The 22,322-nt window shown below is 45.2% G+C and overlaps 1 protein-coding gene across 2 annotated transcripts in view; it reads right to left on the bottom strand.

Annotated features, from left to right (window-relative positions):
* The window catches only part of GNAO1 (G protein subunit alpha o1), a 139,330-nt gene that overhangs the window by 91,879 nt on the left and 25,129 nt on the right, over nucleotides 1–22,322 (bottom strand). For both annotated transcript variants that reach the window (XM_063410545.1, XM_063410544.1), the window contains exon 3: nucleotides 480–621. In XM_063410545.1, the coding sequence (XP_063266615.1) occupies nucleotides 480–621 (142 nt within the window). The remainder of the gene's footprint in view (nucleotides 1–479; nucleotides 622–22,322) is intronic.

The following is a 22,322-nucleotide window of genomic DNA, read 5'->3' as shown; positions in this document are numbered from 1 at the left end:
AGCCAGTCAAGCCCCAATCAAGTTAATCCTAAAAGCTTTCCTGCATTAGCAGGCTGGTGGAAGGGCTTTGAATGGCAGCAAGGCTTCTCCCTGATTCATCAGTCCATGCAGCCTGTGTGTCACAGGAGACAGGACACAGGACAGGTTCTCACTGTTTTTTCAAATCCATGAGTATATCAGTCTAGGCTGTCCCTAGACAACAGGTTATTTTCTTCCCTGGCCTGACTAGTGCCAGGGCATGAGAGATTGTGGCTTTTGTGACACAGTGGTCCCCAGCGTACATGTACAAATGGCACATCACATGCAATTGTGTCTCTGTTGTACAAAATGCACAAGTGCAAGGGGCATACAACAGCAATGTAAATCTGCCCTCCCTCCTTATCCCTCCAAGGTACTGAGATTGTGCAATGCCTCCTGTTCCTGGGCTGGAGTCTCTGGGTGCTCAGCTGTCTGTACCCAGCAGTGGTGATTTAACTTACCCGTCGCTCCTTGTCACCGTACTCAATGCCCAAGGTATCCATGGCACGGACAATAGCTGCCAGGGACTGTATAGTGTTGCTGTAGACCACTGGCTTGTACTGCTTCACGTCTTCTCCAGAGAAGCCATCCTCATGGATGATCCTGAAGAAAATGCAAAGGACAAAATACTCTTGAGAATGTAATTTCAGTGGGAGAGATATTTAAAAGACAGCTGTGCTTTTCTGAAGAGCACATCTGCTGGCTTGATTCGCTTAATTTAGTCAGCATTTCTTTTTAAACCTTTCTGGTTGTTCACCAGTAGTGTGTCTGAGCCCAGTGCTGGAATTAGCATCCTTTTTACTCTCTATCAAGAAGGTTTTGTGTACAGTTGATGCATATGGTACCTCCTTCCCAAATGAACTGCAAATGCTGAAGCCTGGAGCACCTCGTGTTTGCATGCTCAGCAGTCACAGGACGGAGGTTTCCAGGTCCTTCATTACCTTCCCAGTCAAGGTCTATGGAAATATGTTCAATGTGGATAAATGACCATCAGAGCAGATCTTAACCGCTGAAACAAGTGATAGAAACTCTATAGTTCTCATCTTTTGGTAGTAGTAACTACCTTACAAAAGGAACCAGAGTCAAAATACCCCTGTACACCCAGCCATGCAGGGGTCTCAGTTATGAAGCACTTACAGTACTTACCTTCCACACTTCCTCCCCTCTCCTTCTCTCTCTTTTAGAATAAGTGCTGAGATATTTTTTGCCTCAAGGTATGTTATGTTATGCCTTCCCCAAGGAAGACGGGAAAGTGACCCACAGTCCTACCAGCTCTGGATGCTCTGTGCATTGGTCTCTATTAAACTCTGCAAAGGAACTATTTGATGGAACAAGTTATTGCAGTCCCTTGCTTAGGTCAGAAGACTGACCCCTGTAATTTATTCATCTCTAAGTAACTCCAGAACTAAGTCTGGATGTGTCTTCAAAAACAGAACTAATTGTGTTTGACAATAATTCTTCCCAGTGAAGACATAATTTATGTCTTAAATGTCAGAAGAGAGGATGATCTGCTTAACTAAAATGAAATCCTTGTTTGCTTATCCTCAGGTGTCACTGCACAACAGAGGGTCCTTCAGTAACAGATCTGGTCTCTGATAAAACCTAGCATCCTTTCTGTAACAGGACTTTTGATTCCTTTTTTTTCTAAATCATGCACACCATCAAAGGTCCTGACAAGTCCTGGCATCCCCAGGGAGAAAGGGAGCACTAGCTCACACTGTGAGCTTGCAATAGATACAGTGCTGGGATGGAGAGCGGGGCTGGATGCCAGCCCAGCGTTATTAACAGATGACTACACGAAGAACAAGGCTGGTAAAGACATGCTGACCAAGACAGAGACCTCCTTCCCCTGATGTGAAGCTGTAGTGAGCTGTGACCATTAAAAACATACAGGTGTAGGAACTAACAGAAGCAAGCAGCACACCAAGACTGTAAAGTCTTCACAGGTTTAGACAGGGTGGGCTACTCCTTAATCTACCTGAAATTATGGGAACCAAGGGTTTTCAGCACCAAAAATGTGAATCCTCTGTTTTCTAAATGGCATATATTTTTCCCAGTGTCCGAATTACAAAGGAAACTGCTGCAGGCAGGTTCATCTTTACCATACTAGAACTGGTTTTCTCCAGGGCAAAGGAAGAAAAGGGATTTAAGAGGATCCCCAGGGGCTGTGGAAGGGAGAGAAAGTGCTGTAATTTATAAAAGTGATTCTGAGCAATTAAAAAGCCATTTCATTCACCAAGTGACTAATAAAACACTGTGCTCTGAATGGAATGGTGAGAGACAACTGAAGCAACCTGATTGCCTAAGGTACCCATTAATGCCTGCTCCCCATCCCTCAGCTGCTAACAGCAAAACCCATATGTTGGCATGTTGTCTTGTTGTACTCATTTCAGAATGGTAGTAACAGGCAGGTATTTGCTGGAGAAAATGGTTCCACTGCAGATCAGATCTTCTGCCATCCCCCAGCAAGTCATTAATCCTGAAGAAGTGCCCAGTGCCTCAGCAATTATTGCTTAATTACAAAATAAATGAAATTCTTGGAAACAGGGTGTGCATTCTGCGTGGCAGCTTGCTTTGGCTTCTGTTCAACAAAGCACTTACGTGCCTTCAGCCTCTCACTACACAACAAATGCATTAGGAAGGCAAAGCTAGAGATGATTTTGCTGCCTGTCCCTGCTGACATGCACGGCCCCTGTGGCTGTGGAACAGCGGCTCTGAACAAAGCCCACGACAGCTCCAGTGCAACAGGGCTGGAGCTCAGTGGGGGCTGATCCCACCAATGAGCCAGTTTGCCCAGGTCACTCTTGAGGGAAATACTTGTCCATCATCCTGAAAACTTCCTGGAGCAGACACTACAGTCATCATCATTCCCATACATCAGTTTCAGCCAAGATATTCTGGTGCTTTCCTTCCAGCCCTTCCAACCTGAGCCAGGTTTAGTCAACACACTGACACTTCCCTACACCTTCTCCAAGCAGGTCCTCCTCTTTTTTGAGGCACAGTGCCCCAGACTAGACCCAGTCCTCACGTCTCCAGTCTGCCAAGATCATTTGAAGCTGTAAAGTTTATTCTTTGATGTGCTGAAGCACCTCTCCCAGCTCCATATAGCTGCCAGGGGTAAGTAATGATGTATTTCCATCCATTTTTCACTGATGAAAATTTAGAAGGAGATTGACACAGGCGCCGGTGGAGTCCTGGCTGACAGAGTCCTCTACTCTGAATGTAAGCCACTGATGACTGTATACTTTGGGAATAAGTTGTGCTACTCACCCATTTTTGTGTAAGACCTGTAGCAGGTTTATCTGCATTATTTTTCCGGGTCACTTTTTAAAAATCCAGTGGGACTCTGACAAACCGTTCCCAGAATCTAGATATGGCACCAAGTATTCTCCTACTTCTGCTGAGAAATCAAATGAGACTAGTTTAACATGTCTCAGTTTTGTATAATCCATGCTGTATGTCACTCATCTCCCTTTTTATCTCCTAGGTGGTTGCAAATTATATGATTGATAGTTCAGCTCTCTTGAAATCTTCTAGAAGTTGACTGGTCTATAATTCTTACTCCTCTTTTCTCCCTCTATATTTAGAGAGAGGCACCATGTTTACATTTTTTCCTGTCTTCTGGTGCCTCACCTGCCCTCCAAGAGCTCTCAAGGAGAAGTGTTTGTATTTCTGAGATGGCGCCTGTAAGAATGTACTCAGAATTTCCTTAAACATGGCTGACCTGAAGGCATTTAGTCTTCCTAAACTTGTCCTTTCTGTGCCAGAAGGAGGGAATGGCATGCTCAGCAGTGGAGATTTGTGGACACCCCCTCTTGCTTTCAGTGCTCAGCATCCTTCATCCTTTTCACAGCTTCACACGCAGTTCTCGTGCCCCAGCTGTCACAGCCCTGTCTCATCTCCTGCCCTTTGTCATCACTCCAAAACCTCAAGCCAATGCTTCTGAAATATTTCCTGCAAAATTCAGAGACCTTTGTGTGGCTTCAAACTGTCTGCATCACTGTGAAAGGCATACTTATAAACTTCCAATTGCTTACCAGAGAAAATAAAACCCATACTGTTTCTGTTTTACCTAAGATGATTTACTTTCAATCAGCAAGATGTTTCCAGCTGAATGAAGTTTTCCCATATCAATGCACATCCCTACAATTACAGTGATTTGCTTGAATAAAACCAGGCAAGAAATCACCAGGAGATTATTACACTCAAAGTGTATCACAAGCAAATACCTTACAATCAAACGGTCCAGTTCCTATAAAAGCAGACCTGGTCCTCACCAAATGAAGGAATTTAAAGGTCATTGCACAGCTTTCCTACAGAGCCCCGTGCCTTGGCAATGACTTTCAGCTCTCAGGGCTCTGGGGCACCAAGCTAGCTGGGCTGGCAGTGGCACCACCCTGTGTGGCACCTGCAGGTCCCCTCCAGCCCGGGTGGCTCTGAGCTCCTCAGAGCATCTCCTTCCACCTCAGGAAAACTCAGTGTTCCAAATCCACAGGATACCGTAGGACAATGCAAAGTGTGTGAGATGATGCTGGTGGGTGCAGAATGCTGTGTGGAAGGGAGGAGATGACTTGGGCCATGGCAGAAGGGAGGTGGAATTACAGGGACCACAGAGAATTCGTTCACAGACACATTTTTACTCAGGCTGTTGAGTCCCATCAGTACATTCACGTTTATGGTACAGGCTGATCCAAAGTGGATTTTAGATGGGGAATCTTGGAACAAACACACATCAAAAAATCTATTTTACTGAGCAAACTTTTCTAATTTTTATCCCCTCCCTTCTTCCCCTTTTTTTCTTTCAAAAATAATCTTTCCTGTCTCCTGCCCAGAATCAGGCACGTTATTCTGGTGGGGCTGGGCAGAGCTTGAGTCAAAAGAAAAAACCCAGTTCTGAAGAAAACTCGGCAATCTTTGTTTGCAAATGGGGAAAAATAGCACAAAAATCTGACTTTAATATGTAGAGAGGAGGATGATTAAATTCTGATGGAAAATCTCCTGCTAATCAGCTACTTTAAATTTATTTTTATCTTGATATGAGGTTAAAAACTTTGTTTACAGGGGAGTTATGAGGCTAAATTCCAGTGATTCTCTTCTCACTCATTTAATAGCCTGAAATGCGATTAAAAACTCCTGGATTATGTTAAACTAAATCAACACAGATGCCCATGACCTTGTGTTCAAAGACTGCAAAGGCACAGTTCAGACCTCCGTGACAGGGTGCAAATCTCTCTAAACTCTCATTCTTCTTCCCCCTCAACTGTGCTAGAATGTTGTACATCCTATTCCCATAAGAAATTCTCCAATATGAAAATTAAGATGACTGTTTGCCTACATGCCCTTTTTTAAAAAAAAAAGCAAAAGAAAAACAACTTCCTTAGTTAGGGTCATCTAAAAACTGCAAATGGAGCTCATTTTAAAAAGCATAATTTTTTCAACCTGGACTTTTAACACTGGTCCAAGAAACACTGATGAAGCCCTGTGATGGACACTCAGCTGGGGAAAAATCTCCTTTCTGGAGGAAATACCTTTGGGTCACTCAAAACTGAATTCTTACCACCAAAGTATTTCTTGCATGCAAAGATATTATTCTAACTAACCAGATGGTTCACGTTAAAAAATAAGCAAATTCATCAGGCGATTGAAATGCTGCCAAAATCTACAGCCCTGGAAATGGCTGAGCTTACTCAAATCAGTTGCAGAAGTTTCACAGACCTGTACAAGGCAGAAGCATTCTTGCTCTTCCAAGGCAGTTCAGTTTGTGTTTAATGCCTGTAAGTCCCTCTGATGCCTTCATGGCGTCTCTTTAAAGCCAGCCATGAGCTTCTGCACCTTCACTGCTGGCCAAAAAGCTTGAAGATGATGTTATAAGAAACTCTCTTGCGTCTGCTCAGAATCGACATTGCTACCATCTATTTTTTTGTCTGTAGACAAGCAGCTATTGAGCCAACAATGACTAGCTTCCAGACATACAAGACTCAGATACTGCATCTTCCCCAAAACCTTTGGTTTCAGATTGTTTTCAGGTGTATAAAATATTTGCAGAATACTCTTCATTTCCAGTTTAATATAGCCCTAAACTAGAAATATGTACAGCACTCCCAACATGGTGCTGTGTCCCTGCAGCCCTGTGGCTGTTTGGAAGTAGCTCTTAGTCTTCTTTTAATTATTATTATTTTTTTTTAATTGAGTTCTACATCAATGCCTAATTTTGGCTTTGGGCTGTCTTGAGGGGTGATCTCTGCTTCGGTTGAATGCTGTAGCTGAGATGAGAGATGATTTTGTGGATTGCATGCCGAGGTTCCTGCTATGTGTCCTTCACTGGACTGGGGTGTTGGGTTGGCTTTTGCACTCCACATTTGGGATGTACCAATGACATTCCCATCTCTGCAGTGTGAGGGTTGTTTCAGCATTTACATTTTCAACAAGAAGCAGTGGAGTGAAATTTTGTATGCTGAGATTTTGTTTTTAAGTGTGTGTATAAAACAATTTCAAGAGTGTAAACAGTCTACTGCATCCTGAAAGTAATTAATTAGTGTTGATGAATGAAAGACACCAGTTCTGATACTTCAAAAGAAGGCAATGCTGGGCAGGCAGAGCAAAGCCAGCTACTGTGCTAGTACTCCACTCAACACAATAGGGCCATCGTCATCCTTTAAAATTTAACATTATCAAGTCAGGAAAATCATAGAATTATTTAGGTTGGAAAATACCTCAAAGATCATCAAATCCAACCCTTACCCTAGCACTGCCAAATCCACCAATTAACCAGGTCCCTAAGTGTCACATCTACATCTACACATCTTTTAAATGCATCCAGGCATGGTGACTGCCACTTCCCTGGGCAGCCTCTTCCAGTGCTTGACAACCCCTTTAATTCCTCTGACTATCCAATCTAAACCTCTCCAGGTTCAACTTGAGGCTGTTTCCTCTTGTCCCATGGCTTGCCCGTGACAATAAGCATTGCCCACATCAAGCCTAATTGTGCACAGTCAACCATACCAGTGCTTTAATCCACCTGAGGCAACCTAATGAGTTTTTTCCTGCAGAGATTGCTGGCCACTGGTCCCCAGAGGAGTTCTGGCACCCACATGCACTATCCTGCTCTCAAGTATTAGTGACCATAAACGAGCTCCTCCTTTCTCGGGAGCTGCTGGTTCTGGTGAGGGCCAGGCTATGGGCTAGCTGGGGAAGTGCAGTGATGTACACAGGCTCAGGATCTGACTCCCAGTGTGGACCTGCAGGGATTCAGTGCCTGGCTCAGTCCCCAGTCCAAACCTCAGACCCTTCCCCTACAGCACAGATAGGGGATGGCAGTATACGGGTATAGTCAGGGGAAGAAAACCCCATCACTCTAGCTAATACAGAAGCCACACACAGACCCTCTTTTTCCTGCTCCAAATCAGTTTCCTCTGCTCCTGAGAGGCAGATCTGCCCAGATGGGAAGCAAAGGGTGGAAGCAGGGTGCAGGCAGAGGCTGCCCCTGACCCCCACGTCCTGCACAAAGCTGGGAGCAGTGCAGACGGGTTTTATGCAATGTCAGGCTACTGGCATAGTTTGGTTTTACAAAAATTTGCAGTTGGTTAGCTTTGATAATGTGCCCTCTCCTGGGGCCTTTAATATTAAGATCAAATATTGAATACCCTACATGCACTTAATTAGTTTTAATATGCATCCTGCTCAGCTCAGTAAGAACAGCAAAGAAACAAAGTCAAAAACAATTAGATCAGGAGTTGTTTTGGTTAAAAAAAGACAGCTGGACTACACAGATTCCTGCAGCAACATTTGCATTAGATGAGATTGCATTTTTCTGTGGAAAAAGCCTTGGAGCCAAAAGGGTTTCAAATAGCACCAGAGGAGGCTGACAGCTGCATTCTTTATTGTGCATTCCCAAATAATAATTCAGTGAAGGAAAAAGTGTTCCTGCTCCAAGTGACTTATTGTCTCATCCCATGCAATGTGCTACACAGTCAATCTACTTTGTCCACGCTCTGCCTGAGACCAATGAGATCCTCAGGGAAAAAAAAATCCACCGGGCTGGTGATGACCCACATGAGAGAATTCTCATTAATTCCTCAGTAATGTTACATAAGGTCATTTTGTTGAATTAAAATTATTTGGATTAATCCTCTTAAATGTTCTCTTAGATGCAAGGGGGATCCAACTGCAGCTGGATCATCCCACAGCTGGTTCTAGAAAGTCAAAATAGTGTTTTAAAGCCCCATAATGGTTTTGTTAAATTCATCCCTTGAACAAGGACACAAAGCAGCTTTTTATGGCTTTTTTAGATCACTTACAACTTCTGTAAGCTGTCATTAACTATCATCAAAGCCTGAAAAATGAGGCAAATGGGTTCAATGTCAGTTTTACTGCCCAAACCTAAATAATATTTTTGGTTTCCCATCTGCCTCATCTGAAGTGTTTTGATAGCTGCAAGGTGACTTTGCCTTTCAAAACCTTTTCAGATGTTGGTCTCCATAACCAAATATTCCGTGGAGAACAGAAGAAACAAGAGGCATGCAGTCTCTTCATTGCCCCATGCATTTCATCCTCACAACGAAGCACCAGTGCCAAAACCCACAATAAGAAGACCAACCTTGTGTATTTTACCCAGACATTAAGGATGAGTGTACGACTCTCAGTGTATCAAAGCAAAGCTGTGGTAGAATGTACCTGGTTCCTTGCCCTAAAGCAACAAACCTGGCTTCCAAAGCCCTTCGTTCCACTGAAATCCACTGGGATTCAGAGTTCCTCTTCTGTGTCTAGAGCTCATCTTCGCACAGTTGACATATTTTTCTGTGTGTCCTAGTTGTATTAGTGCTCATTAGGAATTGTGTGCTGTCATGAAAACACTCAGCTAAAATAAAAAGATGCTTTAAAGCAGCTTTGCTTTTTTGGGATATCAAATCTAGCAGCAACTGTCTTTCTGAAGCAATAATTGATGTGTTTGATTAGGTCTGGTGGCAGATGGGGGTTTTTCAGTACTTTTGATGCTTCAACATGTTAAGCTGAGAAGGAATCAATTCTGGAAAGAGCGATTATACCATTCCTTGTATCCTGTCCATCTTCTCTGGCACGATTACAGCTCAGGGGCTCCATCTCCAAGCAATGTGCTTGCCACAAGCCCCTGGGTGTGCTGCCAAGCTGACATTAGCCTCCACTAATCTCAGCTCAGAGACTTTTGAGTCATGGTGTTCCCAGCTCTGCAATGTGCTGCCTTTCTGTTAGAGGATGTAATCAAGCACCACATTACACCCCACAGAGCGCAGGCCGAGAGAGGGTATCTGGCTGCTGGGAAAAATCCCTGAAGACTGCAATGGATCCTCCATCAATGGAAAATTTTGCAGTCAAAATGAGGATGTCTGCTATAGATGAGATACAAATCCTGGGTGGAAGAACATAAGTTTGGCCTCTGTCACTCCTGGTGCTGCAAAGTTTCTGCTGTCTGTGTTAACTGGAGCTCCATGGAAGTCTGCCTGCAGCTGAAGCGTGGCTCTGACAGAGCAGGGGTAGGCACCTCCCCAAAGAGAGGTGGTGAGAGCTTGCTTTGGGCCTCTGTGCTCAGTAATGCCAGGTCATGGCTCTGAGCTCTCCCAGCCTGCCTGCTCAGGTCTGCTCATTGAGGCTTTCCAAACTGAAGACTTTGAGCTGAAACCTGGCAGATACAGTATTTTAGGATTCTGCCCACACTGCTAATAAGATTTCACAGCAGGAAGGAGATATGTTGCACTTGTGGTTAATTACATGCATTTGGATATATTCGAATCACAACTTCTACACTTGTACTCAGAGAACAGGTTATCTGAAAGGAAGACAAATGCACAACTTTTCCAGCTTTTCCCTGACACCTGCCACAAGGCTTCAAACAACCCTTCAGTGATTCTCAGACGCAGCTGATGTTTAGAAAATACCGGTGAGGGGACAAAACCTTGGCTGGTCTAACTCGGCACATGCCTCCAGACATACCTGATCTGTAGCAATGGGGGAAGGCCCCACCTCAGCTCTGAGTCTCCCACATAAAACTACCGTGAAAAGGATGAAGGAACAGTTTTTCCCAGTGTTTTTCCAAGCTTTTCAGCCAACCTATTCCAACACAATACAGTTTAAGAGAGGATTTGAAGACCTTGGGCATCCTCAGTGTCTCATGGCATTTCCTGGCACAGAGGACACCTGCTCTGGTGTCCCTTTGTGCTTCTCTAAGCTGGGACAGCCAGTCAGAGCCTTCATGTGAGGCTGCTGGGGCATGGGGTGGAACTGGGAGGTGGGGTGCTGCCAGCAGAGAAAGAGCATGAAAATATGCCACAATGAATGCACCCACTGCCAAAGACCACAAATAATTATTGTCCTTGCTCTGCAGAGTGAGCTGGCACTTTGTAACCAGATCCAAGTGCTGTCCTGTGACCTCCCGGTGGCAGCAGGAGAGAAGGACAGGACTCTAACCAGGAGAATTCCTATAAAATCAGCAGACCAAGGACTGGCCACTGGCACAAAGCAGACCAGTTCCCCTGCATCCACGGGTGACTCAGCCACGCTGATGAGATGTAGAATAGAGTGCCCTTGTGTCCCAGGAACACCTCTCACACCCTCACTGAGTAAGGCACAGCTCCCTGCACTTTCCTAGAGTTTCATATCAGCTTTTGGCACAGCAGCTCCTGCCAGCAGAGAAAGGAGTGATCAAGAATCAAGTATCTGGGGTACCCTGGCCAGACACTCTTCCATCTGAAAGCCTGGCTTAGAGCCAGGCTGGCACTTAAGTTCTCCTTCCCAGGCCTACTCTGTGTTAATGGGAGCCCCAGGAGCACTGCACTACCAAGAACCAAGGCGGAGACTGCTGGGAAGTGATCCTCTGGGGACAGCCATGGGAGAGTGTGATCCTCTGGGGACAGCCATGGGAGAGTGTGATCCTCTGGGGACAGCCATGGGAGAGTGTGATCCTCTGGGGACAGCCATGGGAGAGTGTGATCCTCTGGGGACAGAGAGCAGGCCCAGCACCTCTCCCCCATCCCCTCCTGCAGCCACACTGCCTGCTGGCCATCAGACCCACTGAGGTTGCAGATGCCATGGTGCAAGCAGCTGCCCTGGGTGTACAGACTCATTCTGCTTCAGCCACCACTGGCTCTCCAGGAGCCACCGTAACTGAGAGCGGAGCCACAGTTAAACAGATGTGTAAATGTGTTTGCCCATTACGCTGGGAAGCGACCGCTGCTGCAAACACCTCAGAACATGAGTCTGTTCCTCCTACTGCTTTCATCAGTCTTTGTCATCCCCCATGTCCTCAGCTTCAATTGAAAAATTCCTCTTTGATTTAATTTACAAATTTGCCTGTAAGTCTCTCCCAAGAGTACCCGAGAAGATGCAAGGCAGTTCAAAGTGACTGTGTGAACCACCTTATAAAGCATCCAGCTAGATATGGTAAATCTGCATCATGATAAATTTATTCCACATCTGATCATCAGAGTTTAAGCTTGTCTCTAGTATTATTTTACTGTCCCCGGTGTAAAAGATTACTGCCTTCTGGAGAGGTTTGATTAGATTCAGAGAGGCTGAGGTTTAATGAGCATAGACTTCTTAGACTCTCTCTTCCCACCCACATAGTGGGTGCACTGCTGGTGTTTGGATGATGAGCCATTTTGATGGTGTAGACTTCTGTTTTTTCAAAACCCATCTAGGAAAACTTGGACAACTCATTTGTTTCTCAAAGCTTTCAGTTTTTCTAAACAGCAAAGACTTTCCCTTCTCTCTCGGACCAGGCTTTCCTCCTCTCACCTGTAGTCCCATGAAAAGGAACTGCTCCCAGCTTTGCTACTGCTGGTCTGGGGAGGTGAGCTGGGAGCACCTCTGCCCTTTGGGGCATGTGGGCGGGAAGAAAAAGCACAGCAGTGATCTAAACTTAGGAAACATAGGTAAGGAAGTGCTGATTTAGCATCTAATAGCCCCGACATCGTCCCCTTTAAACAGGGCGATTGTGGCCTACTAATATCCATATAACAGGTTAACAACCTACAGAATATGAGGAAATGTATGATAAAAAGCAGCACCTAATCTATGAGCAGAGGCAATAGTGCTGAGTAACCTTCGGCAAACAAGTGGCTCATTAACTAATCAATTGACAATGTTAAATGGAATAACTCACGCTGAATGCTGCTGCTGCCCTGGCAGGGCTGGGGAAGGCAGGCGGGGTGGAGAGTCCCTCTCCACTTTGGGAAGGATTGTCACAGGTGTCTCTACTTGGGAACTGGAGAGCTGGAAATCACATTTATTCCAACTAATGCCCAAACAAGAGCCTGAGCCGGGGTCAAAGATTCCCTGAGAAAACCCCAGGAAACAGACTGGCCTTGAGGCTGTTTCATACGGCTCCTCTTCATTCTTAAATCCTTTCTTTAGAGGATCCTGGACAACGAGACTTTCACCTCTTCTCTAAGAATAATAATCCACAGCATAACACAATTCATCCCTTAGAAATAATTCCTGCTGTCCATTCAAAATTTATCTATTGACAAACTCAAAAACAGCTTCCACAATGTCATTTACAGTTATTTTTAGCACCAGTGTTGCCAGCAGAAATAACAGGCCTGATGTGTTTCCTCCCCTCGGCTTAGAATGAGGCTTCTGAAATTATAGATGGGAGCACTAATTGAGTACCCAGAACGTTACAAACGATTTGCACTGCTGTGGAATCTGGTAGCAAACCAGTGTGCTTCCAACCCTACTTGGACGTGCAATTATCCCACTGCCCACTCAAAGGGTACGTATCCACTGGCAGGAGTATTTATGACCACAGTTTACATTTGTTGCTACAGACCATCCCTGGCAAGAAATCATTTCACATTTTCAACCCAAAATAGCATTAATCTTAAAGAACTTCCCCTCCCCTTGTTTTTCAGTTGTGGTTCTACAGACATAATAAGACTGAAAGGAGCCTTTCGATTCTTTTGGTTTGTGTGGTGGGGCGATGGACTCATGCCCACGGTTCCAGGGCTCCCCGCACCACCTCCCAGCCCCACACAGGACAAGCCCAGGAAGGCTTCCTTGCCAAAGTCTTGCAAGCAACTGTGCACAGCTAAGGCTGAACTGTAACACAGCTACTGAGCAACAAAAGGAAAGAAAAGCTTTCTGTTCTCCAGTCATTTAAACAAATAAGATAAACAGCATTTCCCAGCCCAGGAAGATTATGTGTGGCTTTTGTCTCTCCTGTTTTGGTTTCCTGTGCTAAGCACTCACTCACCCATTCATAGTCACTAATGCCCAAGGCTCAGAGTAGCACTCCCTTGTGTTGATTTCCATGTGTACTTTAGGGTTTCTTTACATACTCAAATCCTCATTATCACTCTAAACCACGGTAAATTACAGGAACAGTGGGCTGATAAAAGTCCTCCTAATTCAAAGCAATAGAGCCTATTACTACTGAAAGCACTGGTCCCTGGCTGTAGCAGCACACAAGAATTGAGTGGGACAAATAAAAAGAACCTGGCTGGCTAAACAGCCGGGATGGAAGGATGTACCAACAGCACAGCAGTGACACAGCTCCACCGGTGCGGGAGCAGAAGGCAGACAGGCCCCCCCACCAGGGCCGACGGAACAGAGCCATCTCAGAGGACTATTTCTACCTCAAAAACAACAAGGTTTCCTGATCATTCAATTCAGATCTCTCTTGTCCCCTCCCTAATGTCTTCCTAACTCAACATACATATTTCTGGCTTATTTTTCTTTCAATTACCTCTCATTTCCTTATTTTACTCACTTTCTTTTTCTTGAAGTGTGACTATTAATGTAAATCTCGGCTCATTTAGTGTCGCCTTTTGCTACCCCACTCCCTTCAGGAACTGCCTTTAGCAATTTGGATCCTTCCTTTTATTACTTCGTCCACCCAGGAAGTCAAAGCTTCATAAAACCTTGTAAACCTGCGGCAGCAGAAGGAATCATGTCACATGGAAAGCCAACGTGCCCGAGTTCACGTGAATCCTGTCGGCAGTGGCGCTGTGGGGGGACCATGGGCTCGATCCCCCTGAGCTACCTGCCAGATGATGGAAAGACACAATGTACTCAACGCTGAGTCCTTACTACGCAAATTTCCCGGGCCCTGTGCAATTAGTCATCAGCAAAGGGGCTGTTAAGTGCTGGATAGAAACTCTGCTGAAATCTGTGAGTGTCTCTAGTTTCTTACCGAAGAGTTGGATCAGGCCCTGGGAATGCATTTGTTTGTTTTTCCCTTGTCATCAGCCTGCCTTTGGCTGAAAGCTATAATCCATTCAGGGAGGACCTGTTTATCTGTGAGAATAGCGGCATTGCTGTGAAGAGGTAAGAGTGGGAGTGTGCTTCAGGCAAAAAAATGCAGATTATAGCCCCGCTAGTATTGAATTCTGCACAGAAAGAAAGAAATGCAGGCTGTTCTAATTTTCTGAATAGATGTAATTCCATTTTGTTCCCTGTGAGTCCCTTCTCTGACAATTGTCTGGGTAGAGGGAGGAAAAAAGGGTTCCAAGCAAAACACTTGTCCATGAAGGATGTTATTAAAATGTCCTACTTGAACACAGGCTCTCTGCAGACCAGGGTTGCAGAATACAAACGCTCTCTCTCCCTTAGACAAGCTTTGTCTAAATGCAGAATGTTTGTCAATTATTTTCCAAAAGCACAATTGCTATCATCAGAATTAGAGCTGGCTTGACTTGTCCTGCCTGATTTAGCACCCACTTGAACAGGGTAGGTTCAGAAGTTCAACACGAAGTTGAGGACTGCTGGATTTGCAGCAGGCTTTAAAAAATGTTCAAGAAAAAAACACGGCGAGGGAACAGATGAGAGATATACAGAAAATAGGGACAAACCCTGAGAGTGGTCAGAGAAATTTAGAAAACCTGTGGTGAGTGAAAATCCACGGAGGAAACTCCATGGCAAAAATCCCTGACTGGGTGAACTTCCATAATTTGGCTTCTGAGGTCTCATGCTCATTCACACCTGCATCCTAACTTGGTTCCACAGATTTGCTCAACCTGACAGTTCTTTAGCCAAGAATTTGGCTAGAGGTCTGCAGCATAGATGTCAGATAAGTTTTAGCACAGAAATTTGCCCTACCATCCTCCAACATAACTCCCTTTCCTTTACTGATCAGGGCAACATGTTCTGTGTCAGGCACGTGCTATAAACAGGACAGGTGTCCCGTGAGACAGGAAAATGTGTATTTTTGTGGCCATGTGTGGGGTTTGTTTACTGCAAAATGTAAGAGTGATAGGGCTTCCCAAGGCACTCCCTGCAATGCAATTACATCACATCATGAGCCTATCTAACCTGCAAAGCCTGAAAGCCTCTCACCCTGTCCTCCAAGTGCTTTTCTTCAACTTCTTGATTTGTGGGAAGAAACGTGTCTTAATTCTGCAGAGCTGGATTCCAACTAGACACAGTGACTACCACGGGCTAGGGCTGAAATAGAAATAAACAAGAGAGAACCTGGCTGTTCCTCACCCCATCACTCTCTTGAAGGTTGAAACAACTCGTTCTGACCTTTCCTCATAAACTAGAAGAAGTTTTGCATATGAATTCTGATCTGCCTTTTACATTTACATTCCCATATTTTACGACAAGAGCAAAGGGAACTGGGGAAAAGTGCTAAGGACAATCACATCTTTTTCATTATGTGAGCAGCAGCACCAGCCCCAGCGTGCTAGGGCCATGTCCCTTGTGAAGAGGACACAGTCCCTTCCCCTAAACTCTCACTATGTGACTGTGCTATTATTGGTACACTCAATGCTGAATGGCCAAAGGAAAACACTGCACTGGCTCCTGCTTTTTTCAGATACAGAAAGGACAGCAGGCACAAAGGCAAACATAGCCTCTCCTGTGCACATGTGACAGTCACCACATAAGCAACTCGCCATCAAAATGCCTCATTCCTCCTGACAGGTCTTGTCCTAAAACAATGTCTTAAAGTCTGCAGCTGGGCTGGATTTTCCATATCCAGCTGAAACTGCCAAAAGAACAGCAAAAGCCCTTCTAGCAGAAAAGATGCCTCCTGGTTTGGAGAGAAAAGCCTTCGCAGCAGTCTGTCTATAAGCAGTAGACATGGTTTGCCATCCTGCTCCTGAGTGGATGTGCAGCTGAGGCATCTTAAAGCAGAGTATGCTTAGGAAAGGGCATGCTCTTTTCTCTGCTCCACACCTGTGCAGACTGTGGATAAAGGGTTTTTCACATACAGGGAATGGTAAAGTTCCTGTAATCAGTGAAGGTGGGTTTCCTCTGCAATCCTCACCTAGATTTGGCATCTTGGCTCCAAAGTGTTGAATCTATTTTCACATGGCACTTGCTTGGTACAGACTGTACCCACATAAGAACTTGGCTTAACTTGGGTGAAGCACAGTTGCACTCTGGGACAATATAGTTTCTCCTTCTTAAATGCAGCACCTTTATATTTGTTACTGAGTTTTACCTCATTGATTTTCCTGGGCTGTTTCAGCAGCACTGCTTCTGCTGCTGTCCACAGAAGCCCTTGCAGCTCTTCTCCAGTATTTCTAAGCTCTATCTTCTTCTGAGTTGTACTCTTCCTGTATTACCACACCAAACATGAATGGGAGCACTGAATAGTACTGTTTGAAAGCACAGAAAAACAGTGTGGGCACTTACAAATCCACTGTACGCTCACTCTATGCTCAACACCACTGATATAGGCTGCTTGATAATTCTTGATGGCATCCCTCACTACCAAGTTCAGGTACAGCAACACTCACTTCTGTAATCCCTCTTTGTTTGTCTAAGTTAGTGGTCTTGCTTTCTCCTCCCTGTACTGATAGCTTTGCAGACAATCCATGAAAGAAAAAGGTGTACCTTTCCATTTCTATCCTAATGATTGCTTCTGAGCTGTTTTGCCATAAACAAGTCATCCCTTACAAATGAATGAGAGGACTTCAAACACAGCAGCCTCTAACGCTGCCACTGCAAAAGTCTCTTTGGTTTGTATCCCTTGTGAGAGAAAAAAATCCTGAACTGATCAGCAACAAACAGCTTCTCCTACCCAGATGATCCCTGGCTTCTTTCCAGCCTAAAAGAGTAGGGAGAACAAACCCCTTGCTGAGCGTGCTGCCTCCGATCGTGCCCTGCTCCAGCGCAGGATGTGTTGACACCAAGTGCTGTGCAAAGACAGACTAGAGCCAAGCTGAAATGCTCTCAGCTTGGCTGGGTGTCAAAGCACTGCTTGGAGCTCAGCTGGTCCAAGGGCAGGTAGTGTGGGGTGCCTGGCTGGGGGAACAATGCTGAGCTTTCACAGCCAGGCTCAGACTACAAACCAAACCTCTGTCCTTCTCCCAGGGGTAGGTTCACCTCCTTGTTCCCAATAATGTCCTACAGAGGCTTGGTTTTTTAAAGCTGTGGTGGCATTGGCAAGCAACAGGGGACCTCAGGCACTTGCCTGGAAAAGGAAATGCACGGAGCATCAGGAAAGGAGCTCCCTCAACAAGAATTAGCCCTGTTAACTAGCACACATTCCTTACAGCACGTCACAAGGAAATCCCGGCCAGCATTTCTAAGCTTTATCCATCTTGCAATGGTTTCCACCCTTGCTGTTGTTTACAAGCTTAACAAACTGAAGACTGTTTGAAAGAGATCACTCCTTAATCTGGCTTGTCCTAAAACCAATAGGAGTGGAGGAAGGCAAGGTCACACATATCCAAGGCCAGCACAGAAACATCCTTATTTATCTTCCCTAAGCTGTTTTACATGTTAACTCCTTCAAGATATACTGAAATAGTCAAGCTTTAAATTTAGTGGTGACTGCAGGTGGTGGAGAAACCCTGACACTTTGTTAGCAATTAGTTTTGGTTGGGTTCAAAGTTCACCCTCTTTGGTCCCTTTGTGCAGGTCCAAGCCATGGGACCAAATATGCAGATTAAGTCCCAGATGAGCATCTCCTGCCTTCCACTTCCAACTCAGCTACAAGCTGTGGGTCAGCCTCAGAGCCCCACTTCTGTGGCACTGCCTGAAGAAAACAAGCTTCCAAGAGTCTAATTATGCATCCCCAACATGAAAAGCAATCCTCTAAATATCTGATTGGGGAACACGGAGCCAAGGAGTGAGACAAACAGCTGAGCATAAAGTTATTTTTTAGAAGCTGAGTTTAAGGCTGGCTAAAAATATGGCCTATCCCTATCAAGGGTTATTTTGCTTACGGTGTTGACAAGAATAAAGCTATTAGTAACTGAGCATTCAGAGTATTTGGGGCTGGTGTTTGTCTGTCAGTCACTCATCCTCCAAAACACTCTTGTCAACATTTGGAAAGCAAGTGGGATGTATGCTCCAGCCCCCTCCCGGGAAGGCTGGGAGAGGATAACAAAGCTGCAAGAGTTGCAAAAACCTGGGGCTAAAGAAAACAGGATGGGGGAAAGAAAAGGAAAAAAATCTCTTCAGAAGGAAACATATGAGAAACTCCAAAATGTCTAGAAAATGGTTTTAGAGGAGAAAAAATATCAAGTACAGGAAAAAATAACAATTGTTTACAAGAAAACATGAAAATTGAGAAAATAAGAGAGAATGAGTGGAGATTTCATAGGGGAAGAGGAAAAGTGACTGCAGCAAAATAAGGTTATCATCTTTTCCTTGTGTAGCACAAGAACCGTGTTCACATAGCATGGATTCCCAGGACATGTAAAACACTTCCCTTAGAAAAAAGAACTCTGTGCCTCAGGCACCCCAGAGGTATAGGACTGGGGGGTACCTTGAGCACAGCCCTGCAGTCTGCTCTCTAACCCAGCTTGCTCGGCTGCCAGGTAGAAGAGGTGATCACACAGAAATCAGTTTCCTGCTTATGCTTCTCCTTATCCCCCACAGCCAGTGCACGAACCTCTGCTGTCTGCAGTACCCCAAACCAGCCTCTTGTCTCCCTCCTCTGCACCTCTAACAGATCCTGTAACAAGAACGTCTCCTTCCCTCTCCTCAGCTCCTCAGGACTGAGCTCCTAGGGTCGACTACGTTCCTTTTTCAAAGGAAAACCTTTGCATTTCCCCTTCGTGCTCTCTATGGAAGGTGAGTGTTCTGTTGTCTAACAGCGTGTTAAACACCATTGTAATTTAAAGTACCTGCTTGGAAAGGGGAGCAGGAACCTGGTAGGGGTTGTTCCCTGCACCCATTGTCCTGGGGAAATTGTCTGCTCGTTTTCTCCTCATCACAATACCAGCTACAGCCTCACCCCTACATCTCCATCACCAAGTTAAAGATCTGCAGAGCCAAGAGATATTCAATGCTTAGCACAGCAATTTCTGTTGTGACTAATTCTGCAGTTAGACACCTTTTTCCAGGGATCCCATTGCTGACACACAGCCGGCTCCCTCTCTGCCTGGATCCGTGGCACACAGTGGAGGAGAAGGCTGAGTGAGCTCAGCCTCAGCTGCTGCCTGTGCCCGTGTGACACACAGACAAACCAGCGAGCTGCCTCTCCTCTCGTGGGGTAGAACCTCTCACCTGGGCTCTGTTGGAAAGGATGGGCTCAGCTAAGCATGCCAGGCAGTCAGTGTGGTCTGCAGAAACGGGACAATAATCTGTCAGCACAGTAAAACCCCGAGGTGTCCAGCCTTGCCTTCAGATGATAGAAATTATTAACTGAGCAGTTTCAAGCCAGGGGGTTTGACACTAAGGTACCATTTATGACAATGAAATGTGCACAGGCAAAGTGTGCCTTTCCAGGCACAACCCGCGGGATGAGAAGTAACTTTACTCAGGCTCAATTTCCACCTCAGTCCATGAAGCTGGTCTAAACAGATTGAGAGCTGAGTCACTTAGAGCTATCTTCACAAAGAGCTCATCAATTTGAGTAAGCCATCAGCCCCAGGCTATAGCATGTGGCCATCCTTGCTTTCACCCTCCAAAGCAGCACTGCTGAGATCCGTGGAGCTCTGTGGATTTACATCAGTAATAGCAGAGAAGGAATCATCTCAGTGCAAGAAAATGGTTGTGGTCCTGCTCCTGTTGAAGTTCATCTCAAAACTCTCAGACATAGCCAGGGATGCAGCTGACCTGGCCAGCTGTGCCCATGAGTAAGCAGGGAGCTCAGGAGAAAACAAAATTATTATAGAGGAAGAAAGCCCTGAGATGGGTTTCCTCCCCTCCTATCTGTCCCCTCTGCTCTACAGAGAATCACTGGGATCTCACATCTATTTATTGCTAAGCTGCCAAAGCTTATCCCTAGGCCTGAGACCAGCCTGGAAAGGCTGCCACGTTCCAGAGGCCACTGCTCCCTGTGCAGATGGACTTGCTCTACAGTAGGCCATAGCATGTGCCAAGGGGAAATGGTGAAAGCAGCAGAGAGCCTGTAGAAAAGGCTCTAGCAGAACACAGATCTCCATGCTCTGCACTAGTTCACATGAGACCTGTGGCAGCATTTAGAAGAAGATGAGGGAATGAAATGGTTTTGTGATCAAAGACACATTTTCAGGATTTTTCACCTTGTGGCTTTGTTATTAGCTTTCTAAACAGGAGCTTCTATGATGAAATATGCAACCCATCCCACTGGTTCTCCAGAAAGAGGTAAGGCTGCAGTCACCAAGGGTGAAATCCTGTTTGCTTCATTTGTGGGCCCTAAATACACAGCAGGCTGTAAATATTGCTCAGAGCAGGTTTACAAGGTGGAAATCCTTTGGAGACCTTTTACTGCAGGGAAAGGAAGGTAAATATGCTAATGATATGAACAAATTCTAAATATTTAGTTGTTAACATAAATAAAGCTTTTACAGGTTTTTGGGATCTATTATTCATGGTGTCCTGGGGTTGTCTGTTTCAAAGCATGAAACCCTTTTAAGAGGGTAGAAAATGACATTTAGGCTCAGAAAGGTGAATCAGTTTGTGTGCTGAATTCTGGTCCAGGCCTGCGTATCACTGGACAGATGAACTCCAATTACCTCAGTACAAAATGTGCCACAATTCACTGGGCATTGTAGCAAAATGACAAGTAACAGGAGCAGAATGTGATTCTTTTTTAAACCCGTTGAACAAGAAGGGGATCTCTGTCAGCAGTAACATTGCAAGGTGTACGTGTCCCCAGGAAGGGGCTCAGCAAAAGGTGGAAATAAGCAGCTGTGCTAATTCATTCACTGCATGTGAAATCGGTCTAGAAACGACCTGATTTTCAGCTTTATAAAAGCACAGAACATTTGAAGTGCTTTGGTGAAAGTGATTGTTTGAAGCAGTTGGAGGACTAGAAAAAAGGCCATTGTAATCCTTTTGGGATGCAGTTTTCCAGTTAGCAGTATGCCAGCTCAGTGTCACCATCAGAGCTTCAATACAGGCTTCCTGACTTGATAAAAACACCACCCTATTTCTCTAAGACTTAAAATGCCATTCAGAATCCAGTGCTTTCCCCGTGTCTGTAATCACACTGCATGATCTCAGAGAAAACACAGCTAACCAAAGATGGGCTGCTCTGACCAGAGCAACTGTCTCCGTGTATTTGTGTTTTTGTCTTGGCATTTTCAGCAGGGTACAATTAATTAAAATTCCTGATTAATTAAAATGTTTTGCAACAACAGCAGCAAAAATTGCTTGGAGAAAAGCCTGTGCAAAGTGAAACTAGAGCCTAGTTGGTATGAATATGCACAGTGCCCAAAGTACACTGTACTGACATGTGTAGCCTGTCCCCAAAGTAAAGGACATAGCAAAGGAGGAGGAAAGTAGAGGCTTGACGGATGATGACACAGGGGTGTAAAAATTTGGCTTACTCCCTGTATTTTCTCTACTGCCTGTATCTCACAGTGCAAGTGCATAGAAATACAGTGGCTTTCAGTACAGCTGGATGGATGCATGGCTCTGCCAAGGAATTAGGACTTGGCTAGTGCTCCTGCTCCTTGTTCTGACCATCACTGCCTGAAAAAGCTTGTACAAGTTGCTTTCCCCTTCTGGGCCTCAGTTTCCCCTCTGTAAAATGCAAACACCACCACTTCTCTATCTTGTGTGAAGTGCTGTGAGGAGAGAGAAAGAAATACAGTACAGAAAGAGAAATACGTGTTAGCAAGTGACTCTCTTTCCTTTTGCCTTTGTCAAATCCGTACTATAACAGGAGCCAGCTCCGGTCTCTTGGAGCTGTGAGGAAATCTTTGTTGTGCTCTGAAAGCCCTGCAGCAGACTGTCATTGTCAAAGCACTGATGAATGGTTCCACTGGGGATCCAGAGCCTGCTCCGGCGGGAAAGCAGCAAGCCTCAATAAACATCTCCTGCTATTGCCCAATCCGGATAATTAACACTTCTGCAGATTTACACGGAAAATGCCACGTTGTTGCAAAGAACGGAGGGGGCCGCTGGCCCCGTTCTGTCAGTGGAAGCAGCCCTGGCTCTGGCTC

Source organism: Prinia subflava, chromosome 13 (genome assembly GCF_021018805.1).
Source record: "Prinia subflava isolate CZ2003 ecotype Zambia chromosome 13, Cam_Psub_1.2, whole genome shotgun sequence".
NCBI classification, from domain to species: domain Eukaryota; kingdom Metazoa; phylum Chordata; class Aves; order Passeriformes; family Cisticolidae; genus Prinia; species Prinia subflava.
The sequence above is the reverse complement of the archived record's forward strand: the minus strand, read 5'-3'. Positions and strand labels throughout refer to the sequence as shown.